Genomic DNA, 16447 nt, shown 5'->3' on the forward strand with positions numbered 1-16447 from the left:
ACCTAGGATATATGAGAGAAGTAGCCAGCAATTTTAAAACTACCTTATATTGGAGAAAAATCACGTGTATTTGAGAGCAAAGTAAAAGACTTAACAAAAACATCTTACAATCAAATGTGTCCAAGAGTTATATTTCTTTCAAAACCTTTATTAAAAGTGCAGTTGAAGGACCCGATACCAGACCAAGACAAAAGTTGTATAGTGTACAAGCTTAATTGCTCTTGCGAAAAGAGCTATATCAGTCAGACTTCAAGGCACTTAAAAACCAGGATAAAAGAACGTCTACCTGCTTGTGTTTTGAAATTCATTGAAAAAGAACCAGAAGTCAAGTCAGCGGCAACAAAAAACGCAGCAAAAAGATCTTCAGTTGCAGAACATCTAATAAATAATAGAGATTGTGCTAGGAAATATGACATATCCAGATTTAGAATAATCCATCATTGCAATAGTGTATTTGATCTCGTGAAGTTGAAGGCTATCTCCATATTTTTGGAGAAACCAGAACTGTGCAAACAAAAGGAATTCGACAACAAATTGTCTTTATTTAGTTAATTTATCCATTTTTTATCCGTTAGTAGTATTTGAGTTTAATTATTTATTACTTACACTGATTATTTATATTGCTTATTACTTTGTTAGTTTCAATTTTTTGTGTTTTTGTTTAAAAATTATTCATAATTTTAAATTTGTACTACTGTTAAGTTCTTACGAAAAGTAGTGTAATACGTATAAACTATCACAGAAAAACTTGGGAGAGTGTTATATATACATGTTATGCATTATTTGCTTAATTTTTTTTTAAATTTTAGTCATATAGTTTTTATATTTGTTTTTCTCTAAATTCTTACTATAGAATTTTTTCATAAAATGCAAGAAACACTTCTTAAAAGTTTGAGTTCAATAACTTGAAAATTGAAAAAAACTATATATTTTTATTGAACTTTTAAATTGTGGAGTAAATTGACGGTGAAAAAATTGCAGTATATACGTTTGCATCGGAAATTTTTACAAAAATAACTGCATATCAAAATTTAATTATTTTTTATTCTATAAATAAACTGACTTTTATTTTTTACTTTTAAGCTTTAACACAAATTTTAATTTTTTTATAAAATGCTTTTAAAATATCGTTTTTTATTGATGAAACTTTAATGATTAAGAACTAACTTGATGAATACCCGACTTAAAGCAAAGTAAGAAAAAGTTTGTCGTAAAAACAAGAGTATGTATCATTTGAATAAAGAAAATACTTCTTGTACATTATAAAGTTATACTTAACTTCGTTTTAAAGTTTGTTATTTCTGATTAAAATAATTACGGTTCCTCACATAATATTACTTCAAAGTTTGATAACAATTTAAAAATAGTAATAATTTTATTTAGATATTATATATGACGATTTTTTCAAAGTTAAAGTAATTCAAAACTAACCTTGATAACAAATTCAATAAGGTAGAACACAATGAAAATGATGTTTATTACCTGCAATAATATAAAAAAATGTTGTTATTTTATTAAAAGCATAGAAAAAAAGTCTTTTTAAAAGTGAAAGACATTGTAAAAAATATAAAAGTGAGACTTTTAAATTTTTATAAAAGGTTGTTAAAATATAAAATTAAAAAAAAAAAAATTAAAAAACGTTTAGTTCTTTTACTAGCAAATCTTTTTTAAATAATCAACTTTTCATTTGCTTGTCGTTTAAATTATTTTGCAAATAAGATAATACTGCATAACTGTTGAAGAAAAATGGATAAACTATAACTACAAATACTATAGATTTCTTTTAAAAGTTGTTAAAAAATAAAGTAAATTTTCCTTTTAACTCAAAGAGTTTTACATAACAGTTCCAAACTCACAAAAAGCCATATATACCACTGGTAGTTGTGTCCCCATGAGTTTTGATAACTAAGATCTAAAATTATAGGAACTAAGTTCAGTACGATGATGATCTGCATTAACAAGTCAAGTTGCTTTGATTCGGCAAGTTTGAAAAATTTGCGTCTCCAATGCACTCTGTAATGATGAGTTTCAGATTATACAAAACATAGAACCTACACTATACATTAAAATTTTAAATGTTTAGAAAACCTTTTATATTTACTTTATATTCAGTTTTAGTTGCGGCTAAGTTTGGTATAAACCTTAATTTATAACACTTAAAACCATAAATGACATCAGTTAGTTACAATATATAGAAAAAAGGAAAATAGACAATTTAAAACATTTACAAAGTATATTCAAATTGCATTTAAACAAGTAAATATAAATTCTAAGATAAAATATATAAGTAAATCACAAGAAATTTATTACTTTGGAGGAATTACATGTGTTGTGTTTTGCCCGTAAGTAAGCTTTTCTATTTTTGAATTTATCCAGACCCAGAAACCTTTGTTTACTTTGAAATGCTTTTTTATGTCTTCCGTTTGAAGAAACCTAGTTTTATTAATTTGTTAGAAGGAAAAACATGATGAACGAATAAAAAGATAAAAATTTAAAAAAATGTCACATTCAAAGTATACAACTTTTTTCACATTATCCACATTTCTTTTGTTTTTCAAAAAACAAATATATATAAAGTCAAATAATAGTATGAAATAAAAACAAAAACCATAAAATTTGAAAATACGGATATATCATGTATGTCTAGTTTATTGTACGACAAAAAAAAAACGCTCAAAATGTTTGCTTCTTAGACCTGGCGCACGAAAAACCTTTTGGTGTTTTATATGTCTTGGTTTTAGTTGTATAAATTACACTAGTATTAATGTTTTTGAAGTAAGTTATGTTACAAATAAGCTATTTACGATCCAGTTTCGCTCGAAATGCTGTTTGCCATGTTCAAAAGTGTCCTTGTTTCTGAAAAACTCAAAAGCCCGGCTCTTTGTTGCTTCTCAAAAGAAAGCTGTTTTGAAAAAAATATTTTTTATTGTTTTAAATCTTACATAAGTATTAATTAGTCTTTTTAAGCTCTACTACCATCGAAAAATTCAATCCAGTACGTTAAATAGCTACTATTTACATAAAGAAATTTACTCTAATGTGTAAAACTAATATTCTTTATTTATATATATTTAACGACAAACTTTAAAAACTTAAAGATATTAAAAAAAAACAAGTTTTCTTATCACTAAACAACCACTTAAAAAACTCTAAAAAAACATTGTTTCGTTCACTTACTTTAAGCGCTTTTAAAAGCCTCGCTCTGGCTTCTTCAAAGTCAACATTTTCATGTAGGTCCTGCAAAAGGAACATAACATCCAAAAACAGTTATACTCATAAGCTCAAAAAAAAAAACGTAAATAACGCAGAACTCACTCGTGGATTCCATCCTATTTTCGATCCGAGAATCAAGCTGAAATACGAAGTTCCAGAACTCTGCCTCCTCTTATCGTCAGACTTGAAAAAAAAAACTCCGTTTAGTATAGTAAAACTCCGTATTAAGCTATAATATACACCGCGTACTCAGTATAAAATATGTTATTGCAAGAATAGCCATTTAATGAGGTTTAACTTTTTAAATGAATTGGTTTTGTTTACCGCTCATTTAGTTCCAAAGTTTCAACAAATTAAAAAAAGTACTTGTATTAAAAAAAATAAGATATTTTATTAAAAAAAACAAGTTTACCGATTTAGAATTGACTCTGTTGGAACTTTTTCTGTTTTCCTGATTCATTTTGCTGTCTTTTCTCATGAAACTGCTAGATTTTGTCTCCTGGTAAAACTTCGAAACTTTAATAACAAGCATCATAATATAAAATAAACGTAGTTGCCAAAATGAATCTTACTATAAAAATACAAAAAGTTATAAATTATATCACGTCGTAGCTAAAACTATTTAATTTTCCAAGAAGTCTTCCACTTAAATCTAAAACTGAATTAAAAAAAGTACCACTTTATACGAGAGATCATTAGCAGGGTTCTCACTGATGCTAGTGTTACTGTTGTTTGCTTTTTGCTTTACTTTTGTTACTCGTTCTTCCACCTTCTCATTTGTTGCTGCTTGCGACTTTTCAGAATCTTTGGAGTTTATTTCCGTCTAAAAAATAATATAGTTAAAAACTGAAATTATTTAAAAAGAAAACACTAGCGTAAAAATACTTGCTTATTATCAAAATTATTTTCTGCTTTTACGCTTACTCAGATAGATTTAAAACCCCTTATGAAACTAGTTTAGTTGTAGCATAGCGTAATTATGACTTACAATTAACCAAAAAAAGGAGTAAAGTTTAAACATTAAAACAAATTTCAAAAAAATTATTACTTAAACTTTCATTCTCTCAACAAACCAACAAACGAGCTTTATATGACCCTGTGTGCAATCTGAAAATTATTTTGATTTCGTTACTTTGATATCATTTTTTTGATTTTTAAAAACAATGTTACGTCCTGTTTTGTCATAAAAATTACATCTGTTAACAAATCTTTACAAACCATAAGTGGTGTACAACTCGATAACCGCAAGGTTGCTTTGTACACCAGTTCCTTAGACTAATTTTTGAGCGTATTTTTTATTGTTCAATAAAAAATATAATAAGAAGTAGTTTTATTGTAGTATAGTAATCATAAAAATGTGCAAAAGGCATGCATTATTTTAAAGTTTTGAGAAAAAAAGTATTTTGGAACTAAAAACAGCTATAAAAATTAATGTTCTCTAAGCATTCTGAAAGCAATTTTCCAAATTCCCAAATCAACATTGTTTATTCGAAGGAGTTAATTTCTTTCCGATGCGTATATATCGGCGTTTGTCTTTCAAATACGCATTAGTTTTAAATTGTGATGTGTGCCGTATTAAGTTACGATGAAGTTTACATGATCAACGAGTCATTAAGTTAAACTCAACATCTAGATAAGAGCTACGAGTTTAAAAACAGCGAGCATCTAGTTTCTAGATCAAGAATATCAAATAGCGAATAGTAATTCTTCTAAACTGTTAGTAATTATAAACTTTCCGATTGTCAATACTTATTATATATTTTACTTGTGTAGTGATTGAAACAGTTTCTTTCAGTCTTGTTGTAATTAATATATAAATAATAAAGTACTTTTAATTGATTGAAAGTGTGTTATAATTTATAACCTAGGAATAAGTTACTTTAAGTAAGAGTACATTATTTGTAACTAAAGTATTTTAAGCTACTCGTAAGTAAGACATATAATTTAGCTAAGTAATTGGAGACCTCATATTTAAGACCATATACATAAGTAGTATTATGAATACATCTCAGTGGTTATAAAAAACTTAAAAATGAAACTAAAAATTATTCTACACGACCCTGTACACATTCTTTAAATAAACTTTTATGCTAGGAATTTATAAAAACGTTGAACAATAAATATCAATAGCAATTTATCAACAAATCTTTACAAGATATAGGAAGTAGCTTTATTGCAGTGAACAAAATTATGGCATATATAAAATGAAAACTAAAGTAAAATTGTATACGATTCTGAATTCAATCAGCAAACTAGCTTTTATGCAAGGACCCCACCATAAACAATAGATAACAATAGCAACAGTAACCGCGTTCTTTATGGACTTTGGAGCGTCGGCGTAGGGGTTCTTCACGGAAATGATTTCTTCCACTATGGTCCACTTGGCGTCGCTGTACAGCGAATGTCCCTTCAGCTGGGTGATCAGACGCTGCGTCTCCTCCTCGATCTTCTTCACCGCGTTCTCCATCGTCTTCTGCTGCGCCTCCGTGATGTTCAGCAGGCCTGTGATTAGAGGAAATAAATTATAACACAAACTGCAATTTTCTAAGCATACATTTGCATTGTTTAACTACTGTTTTGAGAGTGAAGTTGTGTGGCTGTTGTGAAAAACAAAAAAAGAGAAATTTTTATAAAAATAGTTCTTATAAGCTGCATTTCAAGAGGCTCGAGGTTAGAGAAAATAAAATAAGTTAAACGTTTTTGTGTTGAGAGTGGAAACTGTTTGGTTGTTGTAAAAAATTTAGGAAAAAAATAAAAATAAAATATTAACTCCGTAATTTTCAGGAGACGTGTTTTGTTTGGTGGTTTATACAATTGTATCACTAATGATAATAAAAACTTTTTTTCATTATTTTCAGTTAGTAAATTTTAATAAAAACATCATATTAAGCTTAACATTCTTTTTCTTTTTTAAAAACAGTTCAGGAGACTTGTAATAAGAGTGAAACCTCTTTGCTATATTATTCGCGAAAAATTTCAAATAAGAATGAGTCGTATGAGATACGTTATGCTTAAAAAACGTGTTTTTTTAAACTAAAGATAATAAATACTGAAAAAAAAACAAGTAGAAATGTTGGTGTTTATATACTTTTTTGAGTGTGGGTGGTCGGTTGTGAAAAAACAAACTAAAAAAGTTGAGTTATATGTTGAGAAGTCCTGATTCTTATTTTGATTTTCAGTCAGCTTGTACTTGATTGTTTAATGTAACAAATTAGAATTCTTGTTGTTTGCCAAAATATATACAAGCTAAAACTTTGTATGTAGACTTAAACAAAAACTTTAAAGCTGAAATCGAAAATTTATGATAAAATGCACTGCTTAATTACTAAACTATAAAGTTATGCTTAACAACACACTTTTTTTTCAATGCTTTACACTACTTAAAAAAATACTTGTATTTAAATAACTTATACTTATATTTAAAAAACTTTTATACAAAAGTTGACTACCGAGTATTTTCATCACATATTCGATGGAACTGTGATTTACTAGTAAGTTTATAAGAACCACTAATCCTACGTGAACTGTCACCTGTATAAAAAATCGACTAGTTTATATAAACTTGAACAGAAACATTTTCAAACTAGAAACTGCATCTAGATCAGCGATATTGCCCCTTTTGGTTGGTTTTAGTAAGTCGTGAGCAATAACTAGAAAGGGGGCGACAACTAACTTAGACTAGATTTTCTGGGATTTGTAATGAAAAGTAAAAAAAAAGTTTGAGGTAACATAATTAAGGGGAAATTTAAATCTATATATTATTGGGTTTGTAATAAAGAGGGGCGATTGTGAAAAAAAGTTTGGGAAACTCTGATCTAGATTGTTATTTTTTTCTTAAGCCGAAAGAATCATAAAACTAATAAGTTTTTGAACTGCATGTAGTTATATTAAAAGTAGTAACTATGTTTTATTTTTTCGTTTACTAAACTATTTTAATTACGAATTTTCAGTAATAATAAAAAAAAACATATATATCAAAAAAAAAAAGTACCAAAATAAAACTTTTATTTTAGTATAAATAATTTTAATAAAAATAACAAAGTTTTACTTAAATCAAAAACAACGGAAAAAAGAACTTTTTTAAAATAGATAAAGGTTAGTTTTACTGAAGGAAAAATATATGAAATGCTGTGTTTTTTATTATTACAGAAAACTCGTAAATAAAATATATTAACAAAAACTTATAATTTTCACAACATACCTTTTTATATAGAAACTGAAACCCTTCTGTTCCAATATAGGCTAAAATTGTTCGAATTATTAAAAAAATAAAGTTATTTTGCTTGCTTATATTTTTATGCATATCTTAATTTTTTAGAACTACTTTGTTTGCTTACAACTTAATAAAGTATAATAAAATGTTTTTGCAAAACAACTAGTGTTAATGTACTATTTATATTTTAATTATAAAACTGCTTACACAAAGCTATATGTTCGTTCAAACTTTTTCTGCTTTTTTCTTTAGCATAAAGGCTATCATACACTCTGTTAGAAAATTGAGTTTAATTTTATCTATTAACATTAATATCAATAACTTTTACTATTTAACAATATTATTACTGTTTTGTAGTGAGTGACATACAATTTAAGTTTAATAAATTAACTTACTCGGATGTTGTTTAAAAAAATGCAATTTCCTGTCTAGAATTTTTTTTTATATGATACCAAAACCAATAAGATTTTACTTTTTTGTTCCATTAATTTTTTTTCACTACAATACTTTTAATTTTAAAAAACTTCTCTAGATAACAACTCTACTTAACCTAATAAAATAAAGTTAACGAATCATTTTTTGTACCGGGAAAGTTATAAAACTTTGTACATATGAATATAGCAAATTAGTAAAACCTGCAGTCGTTATAGTAACTAAAGACCATCAAAAGGCACAAGGAACTTCTCACCCCGCCCCAAGTGGCGGCAACCATGTGTTTCCAGTTGAACCCGTAAGTTAATCTGCGCACGACAGGTTTCACACAACTTATTGCAAGCATTCTGTTTTTAATAAATCTTCAGAAGCAGATCGCAAAGTTTTATCTGCTCGTGAGTTATTCAAGCTCAATAAAGGAGACTTTTAGCAAATTGCAGTTTAATGTCACCATTGTTTCTTACTTTAACTAAAGCTCTACATATAGTTCAAATTAGTAAGTTATAAACTCAACAAAAAAAGACTCATCTTTTAAGTTTTTACCTTTTTTTTTCTTTTAGTTTTATTGATGGCTTTAATCTTTATTACTATAATATGCATAGTATTGAGTTAAGTTTTATTTAATTAAACACGTCCAAAAATATTTCAAATATTCAAACAAGAACATCAACACGACCTGGTAAGCAAACAGACTGAATAAAATATGAATATCCAAACGGGATCTATGCTCGTCAGTACGCCCATGTTTTCCACCACTAGGAGTCCCAAACAGCCGAACATTATTTGATTTGCGATGCTGTAAAATATCAGTGCGTACCTGTGTATGTAGTAAAGTCATGAAGTGTGAAAAATTTTGTTGGTGTCGGTCATAAAAAAAATTATGTCATGCCTGAGCTTACTCAAAAACAGTTTAAAGCGAAATTCATTTCATTCTATTTACAGTAAAAATGTTTTTGAAAATTGTTTATTACTAAAACGTTCTTAAGGTATTTCATGTGGAACCACTTTTTCTTATTTGATAGCAAACAAAATAATCAGCCGTAAGTGTTGAAAATATTCGCACGTAACAGGTTTTCACGGCAAGCTAATAACAAGTTGGTCAAACTAACTAACATTTTAACACAATCTCTCGCTTCTGGAAAAAGCAGGGTGTGATCAATCGTCAACCCGTATACTGCCACCCCAATCGTCCCGGATGCAAAAGTTATCTGAAAAGTTTGTTTGTTTGATTTTGTTTAATACCATTTATCCGAAAAGTACAACAAGTACGTGTTAAACTTCTAGGAGAAAAAAATTAAAGAGAATAATAATTAATAACTTGTTTGTTTGGACATATCCGTAAAAAACTGAGTTTAATTTCAACAAAAAAAAAAAACTAAGCAAAACTATTTTAAGCAAACGTGTATGCAAAATTTATCTGAAAATTTTGTTTGGTTAAGTTTATATAATAGAATTTTTCCAATAATATAACATAAAATGAGTTCAGTTTCATAAATAATATTTATATAAAACCAAGCAAAATAGCTTTAACGAAGCGTGTGTCATTGTTTTTTAAACTCTAGCCTACCAGTACAGTTTATAGTAGCATAATTAAAACAAACACAAACAAAAATAAAATAGAAAATTCAAATAACTTTGCAGCAAAAGTCTGTGAGGTAAATGTTGCTGAAAATGATCAGTATCTGCATGAGCGGATCGGAATAAACGATATTCAGTATTCTGCTGGTAACCAGTCCGAAAAAGTAACCAATCAGCGGAGTTACAAAAAACTGTAAAAACACAATCAGCAGTGTCCAGTCGTCTGAAATGTTAAACAATATTTATGCTAACAAATTAAAGCTATTGAAAAAATATATATCTATGTTTTAGTGTTTTACGTTTAGAATATTAGCTTTTGTCGCATTAGTTTAAGCTTAGTATGTTTCCACAAACCTTTTAAGATGCTAGTTGCAAATAAATAAAACAGATGTGATTAAACATTTTACGTAAAACAGTGTATTTTGAAATATCTGTACTCACAGTCGTAAGCAACGTCGCCGATGTAGTAGTTGTGTGACCGCAGCAAAATACCGAAAACAGCGATTGAGACCGCTTTGTTCGCCAGATCGTACCCCTGAATCAGCTCTCCTATCGACACTTGGTTGCCTTGATATATGATGAATAAAAAAATAGTTTTGAACGATAGTAAAAAAAAGTATTCACTTTACAGAAAAAGAACAGGTATAGTTTATTATTGTTCCCAAAGACTTTTTTGTAAACAAAGTTTCGCTCAAAGAGCTCACCAGTGCAATCAATAAATTTTGTTCAAACAAAAAATGTTTGACTTTTTGAGAAGTTAATATATTTGAATTAACTGTTCAAAATATAGTTTTAATTGTTTGCTAACAAAAGATCCTAGTAAAGTAACTTCACTGGAATATAAATAAAAACAAATTATACAGTAATCTTCCTTTATTCTACCAACATATGTTTCTGTGTGTCAACGAATCAACACACTTCAACTGTTTATACTTAGCATATGACTACCTTGTTGTTTTACATTTTAACTTTCATATATAACACAATTTACTTATTAAATATATAAAATATCTGTATGGGATATTTAAATTAAACAGCCGACTCCTACTTTACCAACTAATTATTTTATTAATTATAAAATACAATATATATTTAACTCAGGTCATTATGATTTTATGTATGTCGCTGTAAATTAATTATCGGTCAGTACATTGTAAGCCTAGTAATAATTATGTTTTTTGTGTTTTGTTTTTTCCTTAAAGTTTAATTTTTTTCCTTAAAGTTTAATTTTTCATTTTTTCACTTTTTGATTTTTACATTTGAACTAAATCTGCTTCCTAATTCTATATAACTTTGATTCAATCATTACTAACATTCAATATATAATATACATGTTACACCGAGTTTCTGTGACTTTTATTGCCTTCAGCGTCGTTAAGTTTTATTAAATTTTATTGATTTACTAACTAATGGTTAATGTTTTATTTTTGTTCAAAATAGATTACATAAAAACAAAATTAATGTTCTTCACAATACAAATTAAATAGTTTAAATAACCTCATTTACATTGTGACGTAATTATTAGTTGTAACGAATGTATTTTTTTCGTTAGTTAACAACAGTAAATTTTGATTTAGTTATCTTTCCTATTAACGTGAGTTGTTTGTTTATATTATGTTTTGTTGTGTAATTTAGCTTACTTATTTATTTTAGACTTAATAATTACAAATATCATATAGTTTTATAACAGTCGGATTTAATATTAAGTATTTCACTTATTAATAACTATTATCTATAGAAAATACCTTATTTTAATGAAAACATGTATACACCTACTTTATTCTATGCTTCTATTCTCTCATTACAGTAATTATTTTTTTACAGAACCCAGTTGAAGTGTGTTGATTCGTTGACACACAGAAACATATGTTGGTAGAATAAAGGAAGATTACTGTATAATTTGTTTTTATTTTATATTTGAATTAACAACACTTATCTGGTACACTGATGAGCTTGTTGAGAGAAACTTTTTTTGAAAAAAAACTTAACAAAAAGAGCTACAACTTGATAGCGCTACTAATTACACTACTTTACACAATTTTATTTTTATACGCCAAGCAAAAAACCTGATTTCTTCAGGTTCTTGGTCACGTGACCCAGATCGGTGGCTCTCAAAACAGAGGCGAATATGAAGCAGGCGAAAGTTATTACGCCTTGTGGGACGTTGTACTGCTGCGCGACGTTGTAGCCCGGACTCAAGTAGAAGCACAGGTAGAAGATCGCTCCGGCTATCAGAGTGCCGACGATTATGTCGCTGAAGCAGAGAAGCAGTATGCTGAACGCGTTTCTGTGTTTTTTTTTTGTATTATGATCACAAACAAGTAAGTTAGGTATAAATATTAATTGTAAAGTGTTAGTTTTGTATGTTTGAAATAGTGATAAGTTGTCGTAAGGTATTGGCTTATATACGTTTGATTTCAATAATTACTGTGTTGTTTTGATAAAATTTATTTTCAGATAGTCTTCAAGTGTTTTGAATACGGCTTTCATATCAATTTTAAATTAAAAGCTTTTTTATTTAAAAATTATAACATTTTTTACAACTTTTTTTTTTGAATGAATATATACTATAGGTCTGAAATATAAATTTTTAGTTGTAAATTCAAATTTTATTTAAAATAGTTTAACCAAGTTAAAAATAGCTGGTCGCTTATGACCAGTATAAACTTAAAACATTTACTTAAGTTATGTAGACAGTTTTTAAATAACCTCGCAAAATAGTTATAAGTCTAATTGAGTATTTAACAAGCATAACATTAGCTTATACAAAAATTATTAAGTTAATCTAGTATAGAAAAAGAGTTAACTAAACTAAAAAAATTCTCAGTATACTTATAAAATCATGAAGATTTATGTGTTAGAACGTGCTATGAAATTCCCATTACAAGTTTCTAACAACGCGTACTACAAAGTATTGGTTTATGAACTATAAAAAACATTGCGTATGAAAAAAAGTATGCACAAAATGTATTAGTTTTAAACGTATTATATTAAAAAGTTATTGTTAAACAAATGGTTATTAAGCTCTGTTAAATTGAGTATCAAAAATTTGTTCTCAATACATATTATTTATTATTGAATTATATCGATATCTTAAAATGATTTTTTCTACTTATCTATTGATAAACACGCTATTACATTCTCAGCTAAAATTTATAGTTTACGAACAACTATAAAACTTTTATACTATTGTTAAAAGTACTAAGGTATACTAAAAATACGTACTAATTGCTGATTTTGTACATTTCTAAATAAAAAATCTAACGCTAGAAACATTCATACTATTTCGATAAAATTTTGTTGTATAAGTTATTTAAAAAAACTTTCAAAATTTACCTTTTAAACACGCCAAGCTCGAGGCTAAATGCAGATTCAAATACAACTACTGGAACTAAAAGTTGAAAAAGATACTCCATCTCAATTCTGTCTAACAGATTTTTCTCGATGATCTGAATTAAACACTTTTTTAAAGAAACAATCGGCAAGTAATAGTCAATTTTGCATAGTTTTCAAAATTTAATAATGAAAAATTATAACCTTACTTTTAAATACGTTTTTTTGTTGAAATCAATTTATATTAAAAGAAAAGTTATTTTTTTATGAAGACTTGTTGAAATACAAGTAATTTATATACTTTTTCACTGTATGTTATGATGAGCTAATATATAACTGGGCATAAAGCAAGAAAGTTTTATAACTACCTTTTTGATTTCAATCTCAAAAAATATAAATAACTTTCGATGCTATGCACATATTTATGTGTGAAGTAAAATAATTAAAATTTTCAATTAAAACCTTATTTTTCCAGCCAGGGCTTGGTTCATTTCTCAAAAAAAAAAGTTATTGATTAAAAGTACACAAGTTGCAACAATAAGCAAGACTAACGTGAGGAAACGCACCTCCAATCAACGCTTTCACACATCCTAACAGAAAAACTAGCGCCAAATAGCTGACGCTTAAGTTGATTGGAACTAAAGCTTTGGCATAAAAAGAAGCCCACCGTCTAGCCACTCTTAATAATGCTGAAATAATAAAAAATGTAACGTTTTGGTTTTACATACACAGTATTGAAAAAAGTTTACAATTGTTTGTACAGTTTTTTTTTGACGTATAAATAAAACAAATAGACCTCTGGATAAATGAAGGTTTGACAATTGGTTATTGAATATTTAAGTTAAAATAAAATTTAGGTTTTCAATTATAAGTTTTTGGTTTTTGTGGTTTAGTATTATCTTTTGAAAATTATATATTATACGGTTGTTGTGTAACAAAATCCATATAAGCTATTTACACATGATTTTTTAGGCCTTAAGTATAACAAAAATGGAGATGGGTAACTTTTGCACGAAAGGTCATTTTTGCATGGAGGGTCAATTTCGCATGAGTGATAATTTTGCAAGAGAGTAAAAAGAAAAATAATGATAGTAATAAAAACTACCGACCAAGGGTTATGTTTATGGTAAGTTTATGGGTAACAAAGGTGGTAATGAAAAATAATAGACAATTGAAACACAAATTAGATTAATAAAACATATAAACAAAATCAATGAAGTTTTAACCCGCGCAAAAGTGTCCCTTCGTGTATTTTTGACACCGAACCAACAAAAGCAGTATGCTCTTTACAATGTTTTGTATTAGAACTACGGTATTTTAACAATGATAAAAAAAACTTATCAAAAATTAAAACTTTAAAAATAAGTTGTTGAACTTGAACTTAAATATATTCCAAATTTTCTCACTTAATCTGAGCTTATTAAATATAATTTAAACTTTTTACATGATAACATTGATTTAAAAGGGTATAAAAATACAAAAAATACGGATTTGATAAATCAAAATAGTAATTTTTACATTAGTATTAGAATATATAGCTAGTGTTATAAATAATGATTTTTACTAAGAATGTTTATGCAAGATTTATGGCAAATTAATTTTAGAATATATTTATAATGTAAAACATGAAAATAGTACAAAACATTATTATTTCTTCAGACATAAAAAAAGACTTGAAACTGAAAGTTCTATCATTAAATAAAAAACAATGAAAACTATTAGAACTATACTACCGCTTACCTCCCAGATGAATACATAGTATGATAAATAAAAACTCTGCACTGGTTGAATAGTTAACTGCAAAACCATTTTGAAACAACCTTGAAGATTTTTCTGGGTTATTAGAATAAATTATATGTTCACTGATGTTAGTTTCCATCAATAACTAACATTTGTAAAATAGGTTAAACAAAAGTATTTTAATTGAAAAATTGCAGTGGTGATACTTTTGAACGGGAATTAATTAAACGTTATATTATCACGTCATTATGAAAAACTTTAAATTTCGTAATTTTACGACTTCTTGTAATACTTTTGTTTATAAGTACAAAACAGATCGAACATGATTTACCAGAAATTAATTCTTTTACATCTAGTTGAATTTATCAAAAACTTGTAGAAACAAAAACATTTCTTTTAGTATAATTAAACATTTTCATCACAGAAGCAACTCTAACAAATATACTAGTTTGATTTAAATTTTTTTTAGAAATACATTTTGTTTGAAATAAATTGTTTTACCATGTAAAATTTGCAAACAATTGAGAGCTGCTTTAATTTCAATACAGTGCTTATAAATATTTGTCAAAAAAAACAAACAAAAGTCACAGGTTTATGTTGTAGAAATAAAGTATATAAAAAAAAATTATGACAATGGACTTTAAAATTGTTCTACTAAACTAATCATTATAACTTATTAGTAGCATTGCCTTGATTTTGAAAATTTTTGCAAACTCTTTGAAAATTAGTATAGATAAAAAACAAAACTGTTGTTTACAATTTTTCACCAAAAATAGAACAGCATTAGTATAGAAAATAACTTACAATGGTAACAAAGTGTAAACTTTTAACCCTAAAGCTTAGTACTGGAGACTCAAATAAGACTTTTGTGATAAACAATTTCTATAACCTATTTAACAGGTTCTGCTCAACAATCGAGAAAACAAAACGATGTTAAGTAAAAAACTGACCAAACCTTTATGTAATTAAAGTAAAATAAGTAACTAAAGTACTTTTTTACTTGATAGTGTTCACCAACTTTAACTAGTCTCTTCATTACACAGTTATTTTTAGACTCCTCTTTCATAATCTAAATTTGTATATCAAACCAGCTTATCTTTAAATAAATAGACGTTTATATTTGTTTGTATTGACTTATTTCTTAGGCCGATTTTAGGTACTTACACAAGAAGCTTTTTCATAAAAATTATTAAAATAAAGTCTTCCTTAAGTGCAATAGTTATTGCTATTTTACACCAAAAGTTAATCTCCGTATACCTTAATAAGGGTAAGGGTTAGTAGTAATTAGTTTACAAACTAAGTTCGTCGGGTACTTCAAGCAGAAATTTTCGTCTCATGACTTATGTTTTATGCAGTTGTAGAAGATCAGTTGTACAAAACAAACAAAACTGTCTTAATTTCTAACTAGAATTACAGCTATTGTGTTTAAGCAACAGTATTAGCTAAATGGTTGGATAAATGCTTTTTCTTGTTTAATTTTATAATTTTTCGTACACATATAAAAAACCAAACAATCCTTGAGACTATTCAAAAATACACACAACAAGTTTGAAATGAAGCAATTTATTTGGCAGTAATATAAAACACTAGATTACAAAACTAAAAGTACATATGTTACCCATATTATCAAAACCCAAAAAGTTACTAAACTTCTAACTAAAACAGATACTAAAATTCTACGAAACTATTGTAACCATTTGTATGGTTGTAGAAGTCCAACAAGAAGATCTATTTGCTCGTCCAACTTAGAAAAACTTTTCGCACTCAAAATATTTCTGTTCAGACCTTGGTTTCCATTTATCAAAAATGAAGAACATAATGTTTCATTGTTGTAAATACTTGGGTCATTATGATATTCAAAAAACTCTTTAGAAAAATCTATTGTTTTTAAAAAACTAATGTTTTTTTTGTTTTAATTCAAAACAAAGTTAGCCAAAA

At 27.2% G+C, this 16447-nt stretch overlaps 1 protein-coding gene across 1 annotated transcript in view; it reads right to left on the reverse strand.

The window, feature by feature from the left end:
• LOC145836583 (sperm-specific sodium:proton exchanger-like) overlaps window positions 1-16131 on the reverse strand; it is a 28219-nt gene extending 12088 nt beyond the window's left edge. Inside the window, exons 1-16 of the mRNA XM_082944376.1 lie at window positions 16128-16131; window positions 13322-13458; window positions 12773-12885; window positions 11503-11723; window positions 9878-10003; window positions 9493-9659; window positions 8972-9066; window positions 8548-8675; window positions 5522-5715; window positions 3890-4036; window positions 3626-3712; window positions 3316-3396; window positions 3178-3237; window positions 2805-2902; window positions 1857-2013; window positions 1432-1482 (exon numbers count right to left, since the gene is read on the reverse strand). Coding sequence (XP_082800502.1) covers window positions 1432-1482; window positions 1857-2013; window positions 2805-2902; window positions 3178-3237; window positions 3316-3396; window positions 3626-3712; window positions 3890-4036; window positions 5522-5715; window positions 8548-8675; window positions 8972-9066; window positions 9493-9659; window positions 9878-10003; window positions 11503-11723; window positions 12773-12885; window positions 13322-13458; window positions 16128-16131 — 1866 coding nt within the window. The remainder of the gene's footprint in view (window positions 1-1431; window positions 1483-1856; window positions 2014-2804; window positions 2903-3177; window positions 3238-3315; window positions 3397-3625; window positions 3713-3889; window positions 4037-5521; window positions 5716-8547; window positions 8676-8971; window positions 9067-9492; window positions 9660-9877; window positions 10004-11502; window positions 11724-12772; window positions 12886-13321; window positions 13459-16127) is intronic.
• Between the last annotated feature and the right edge of the window lie 316 nt (window positions 16132-16447).

The sequence above is a fragment of the Thalia democratica genome, chromosome 5 (genome assembly GCF_965202585.1).
Source record: "Thalia democratica chromosome 5, ktThaDemo2.hap1.1, whole genome shotgun sequence".
Classification (NCBI taxonomy): Eukaryota; Metazoa; Chordata; class Thaliacea; order Salpida; family Salpidae; genus Thalia; species Thalia democratica.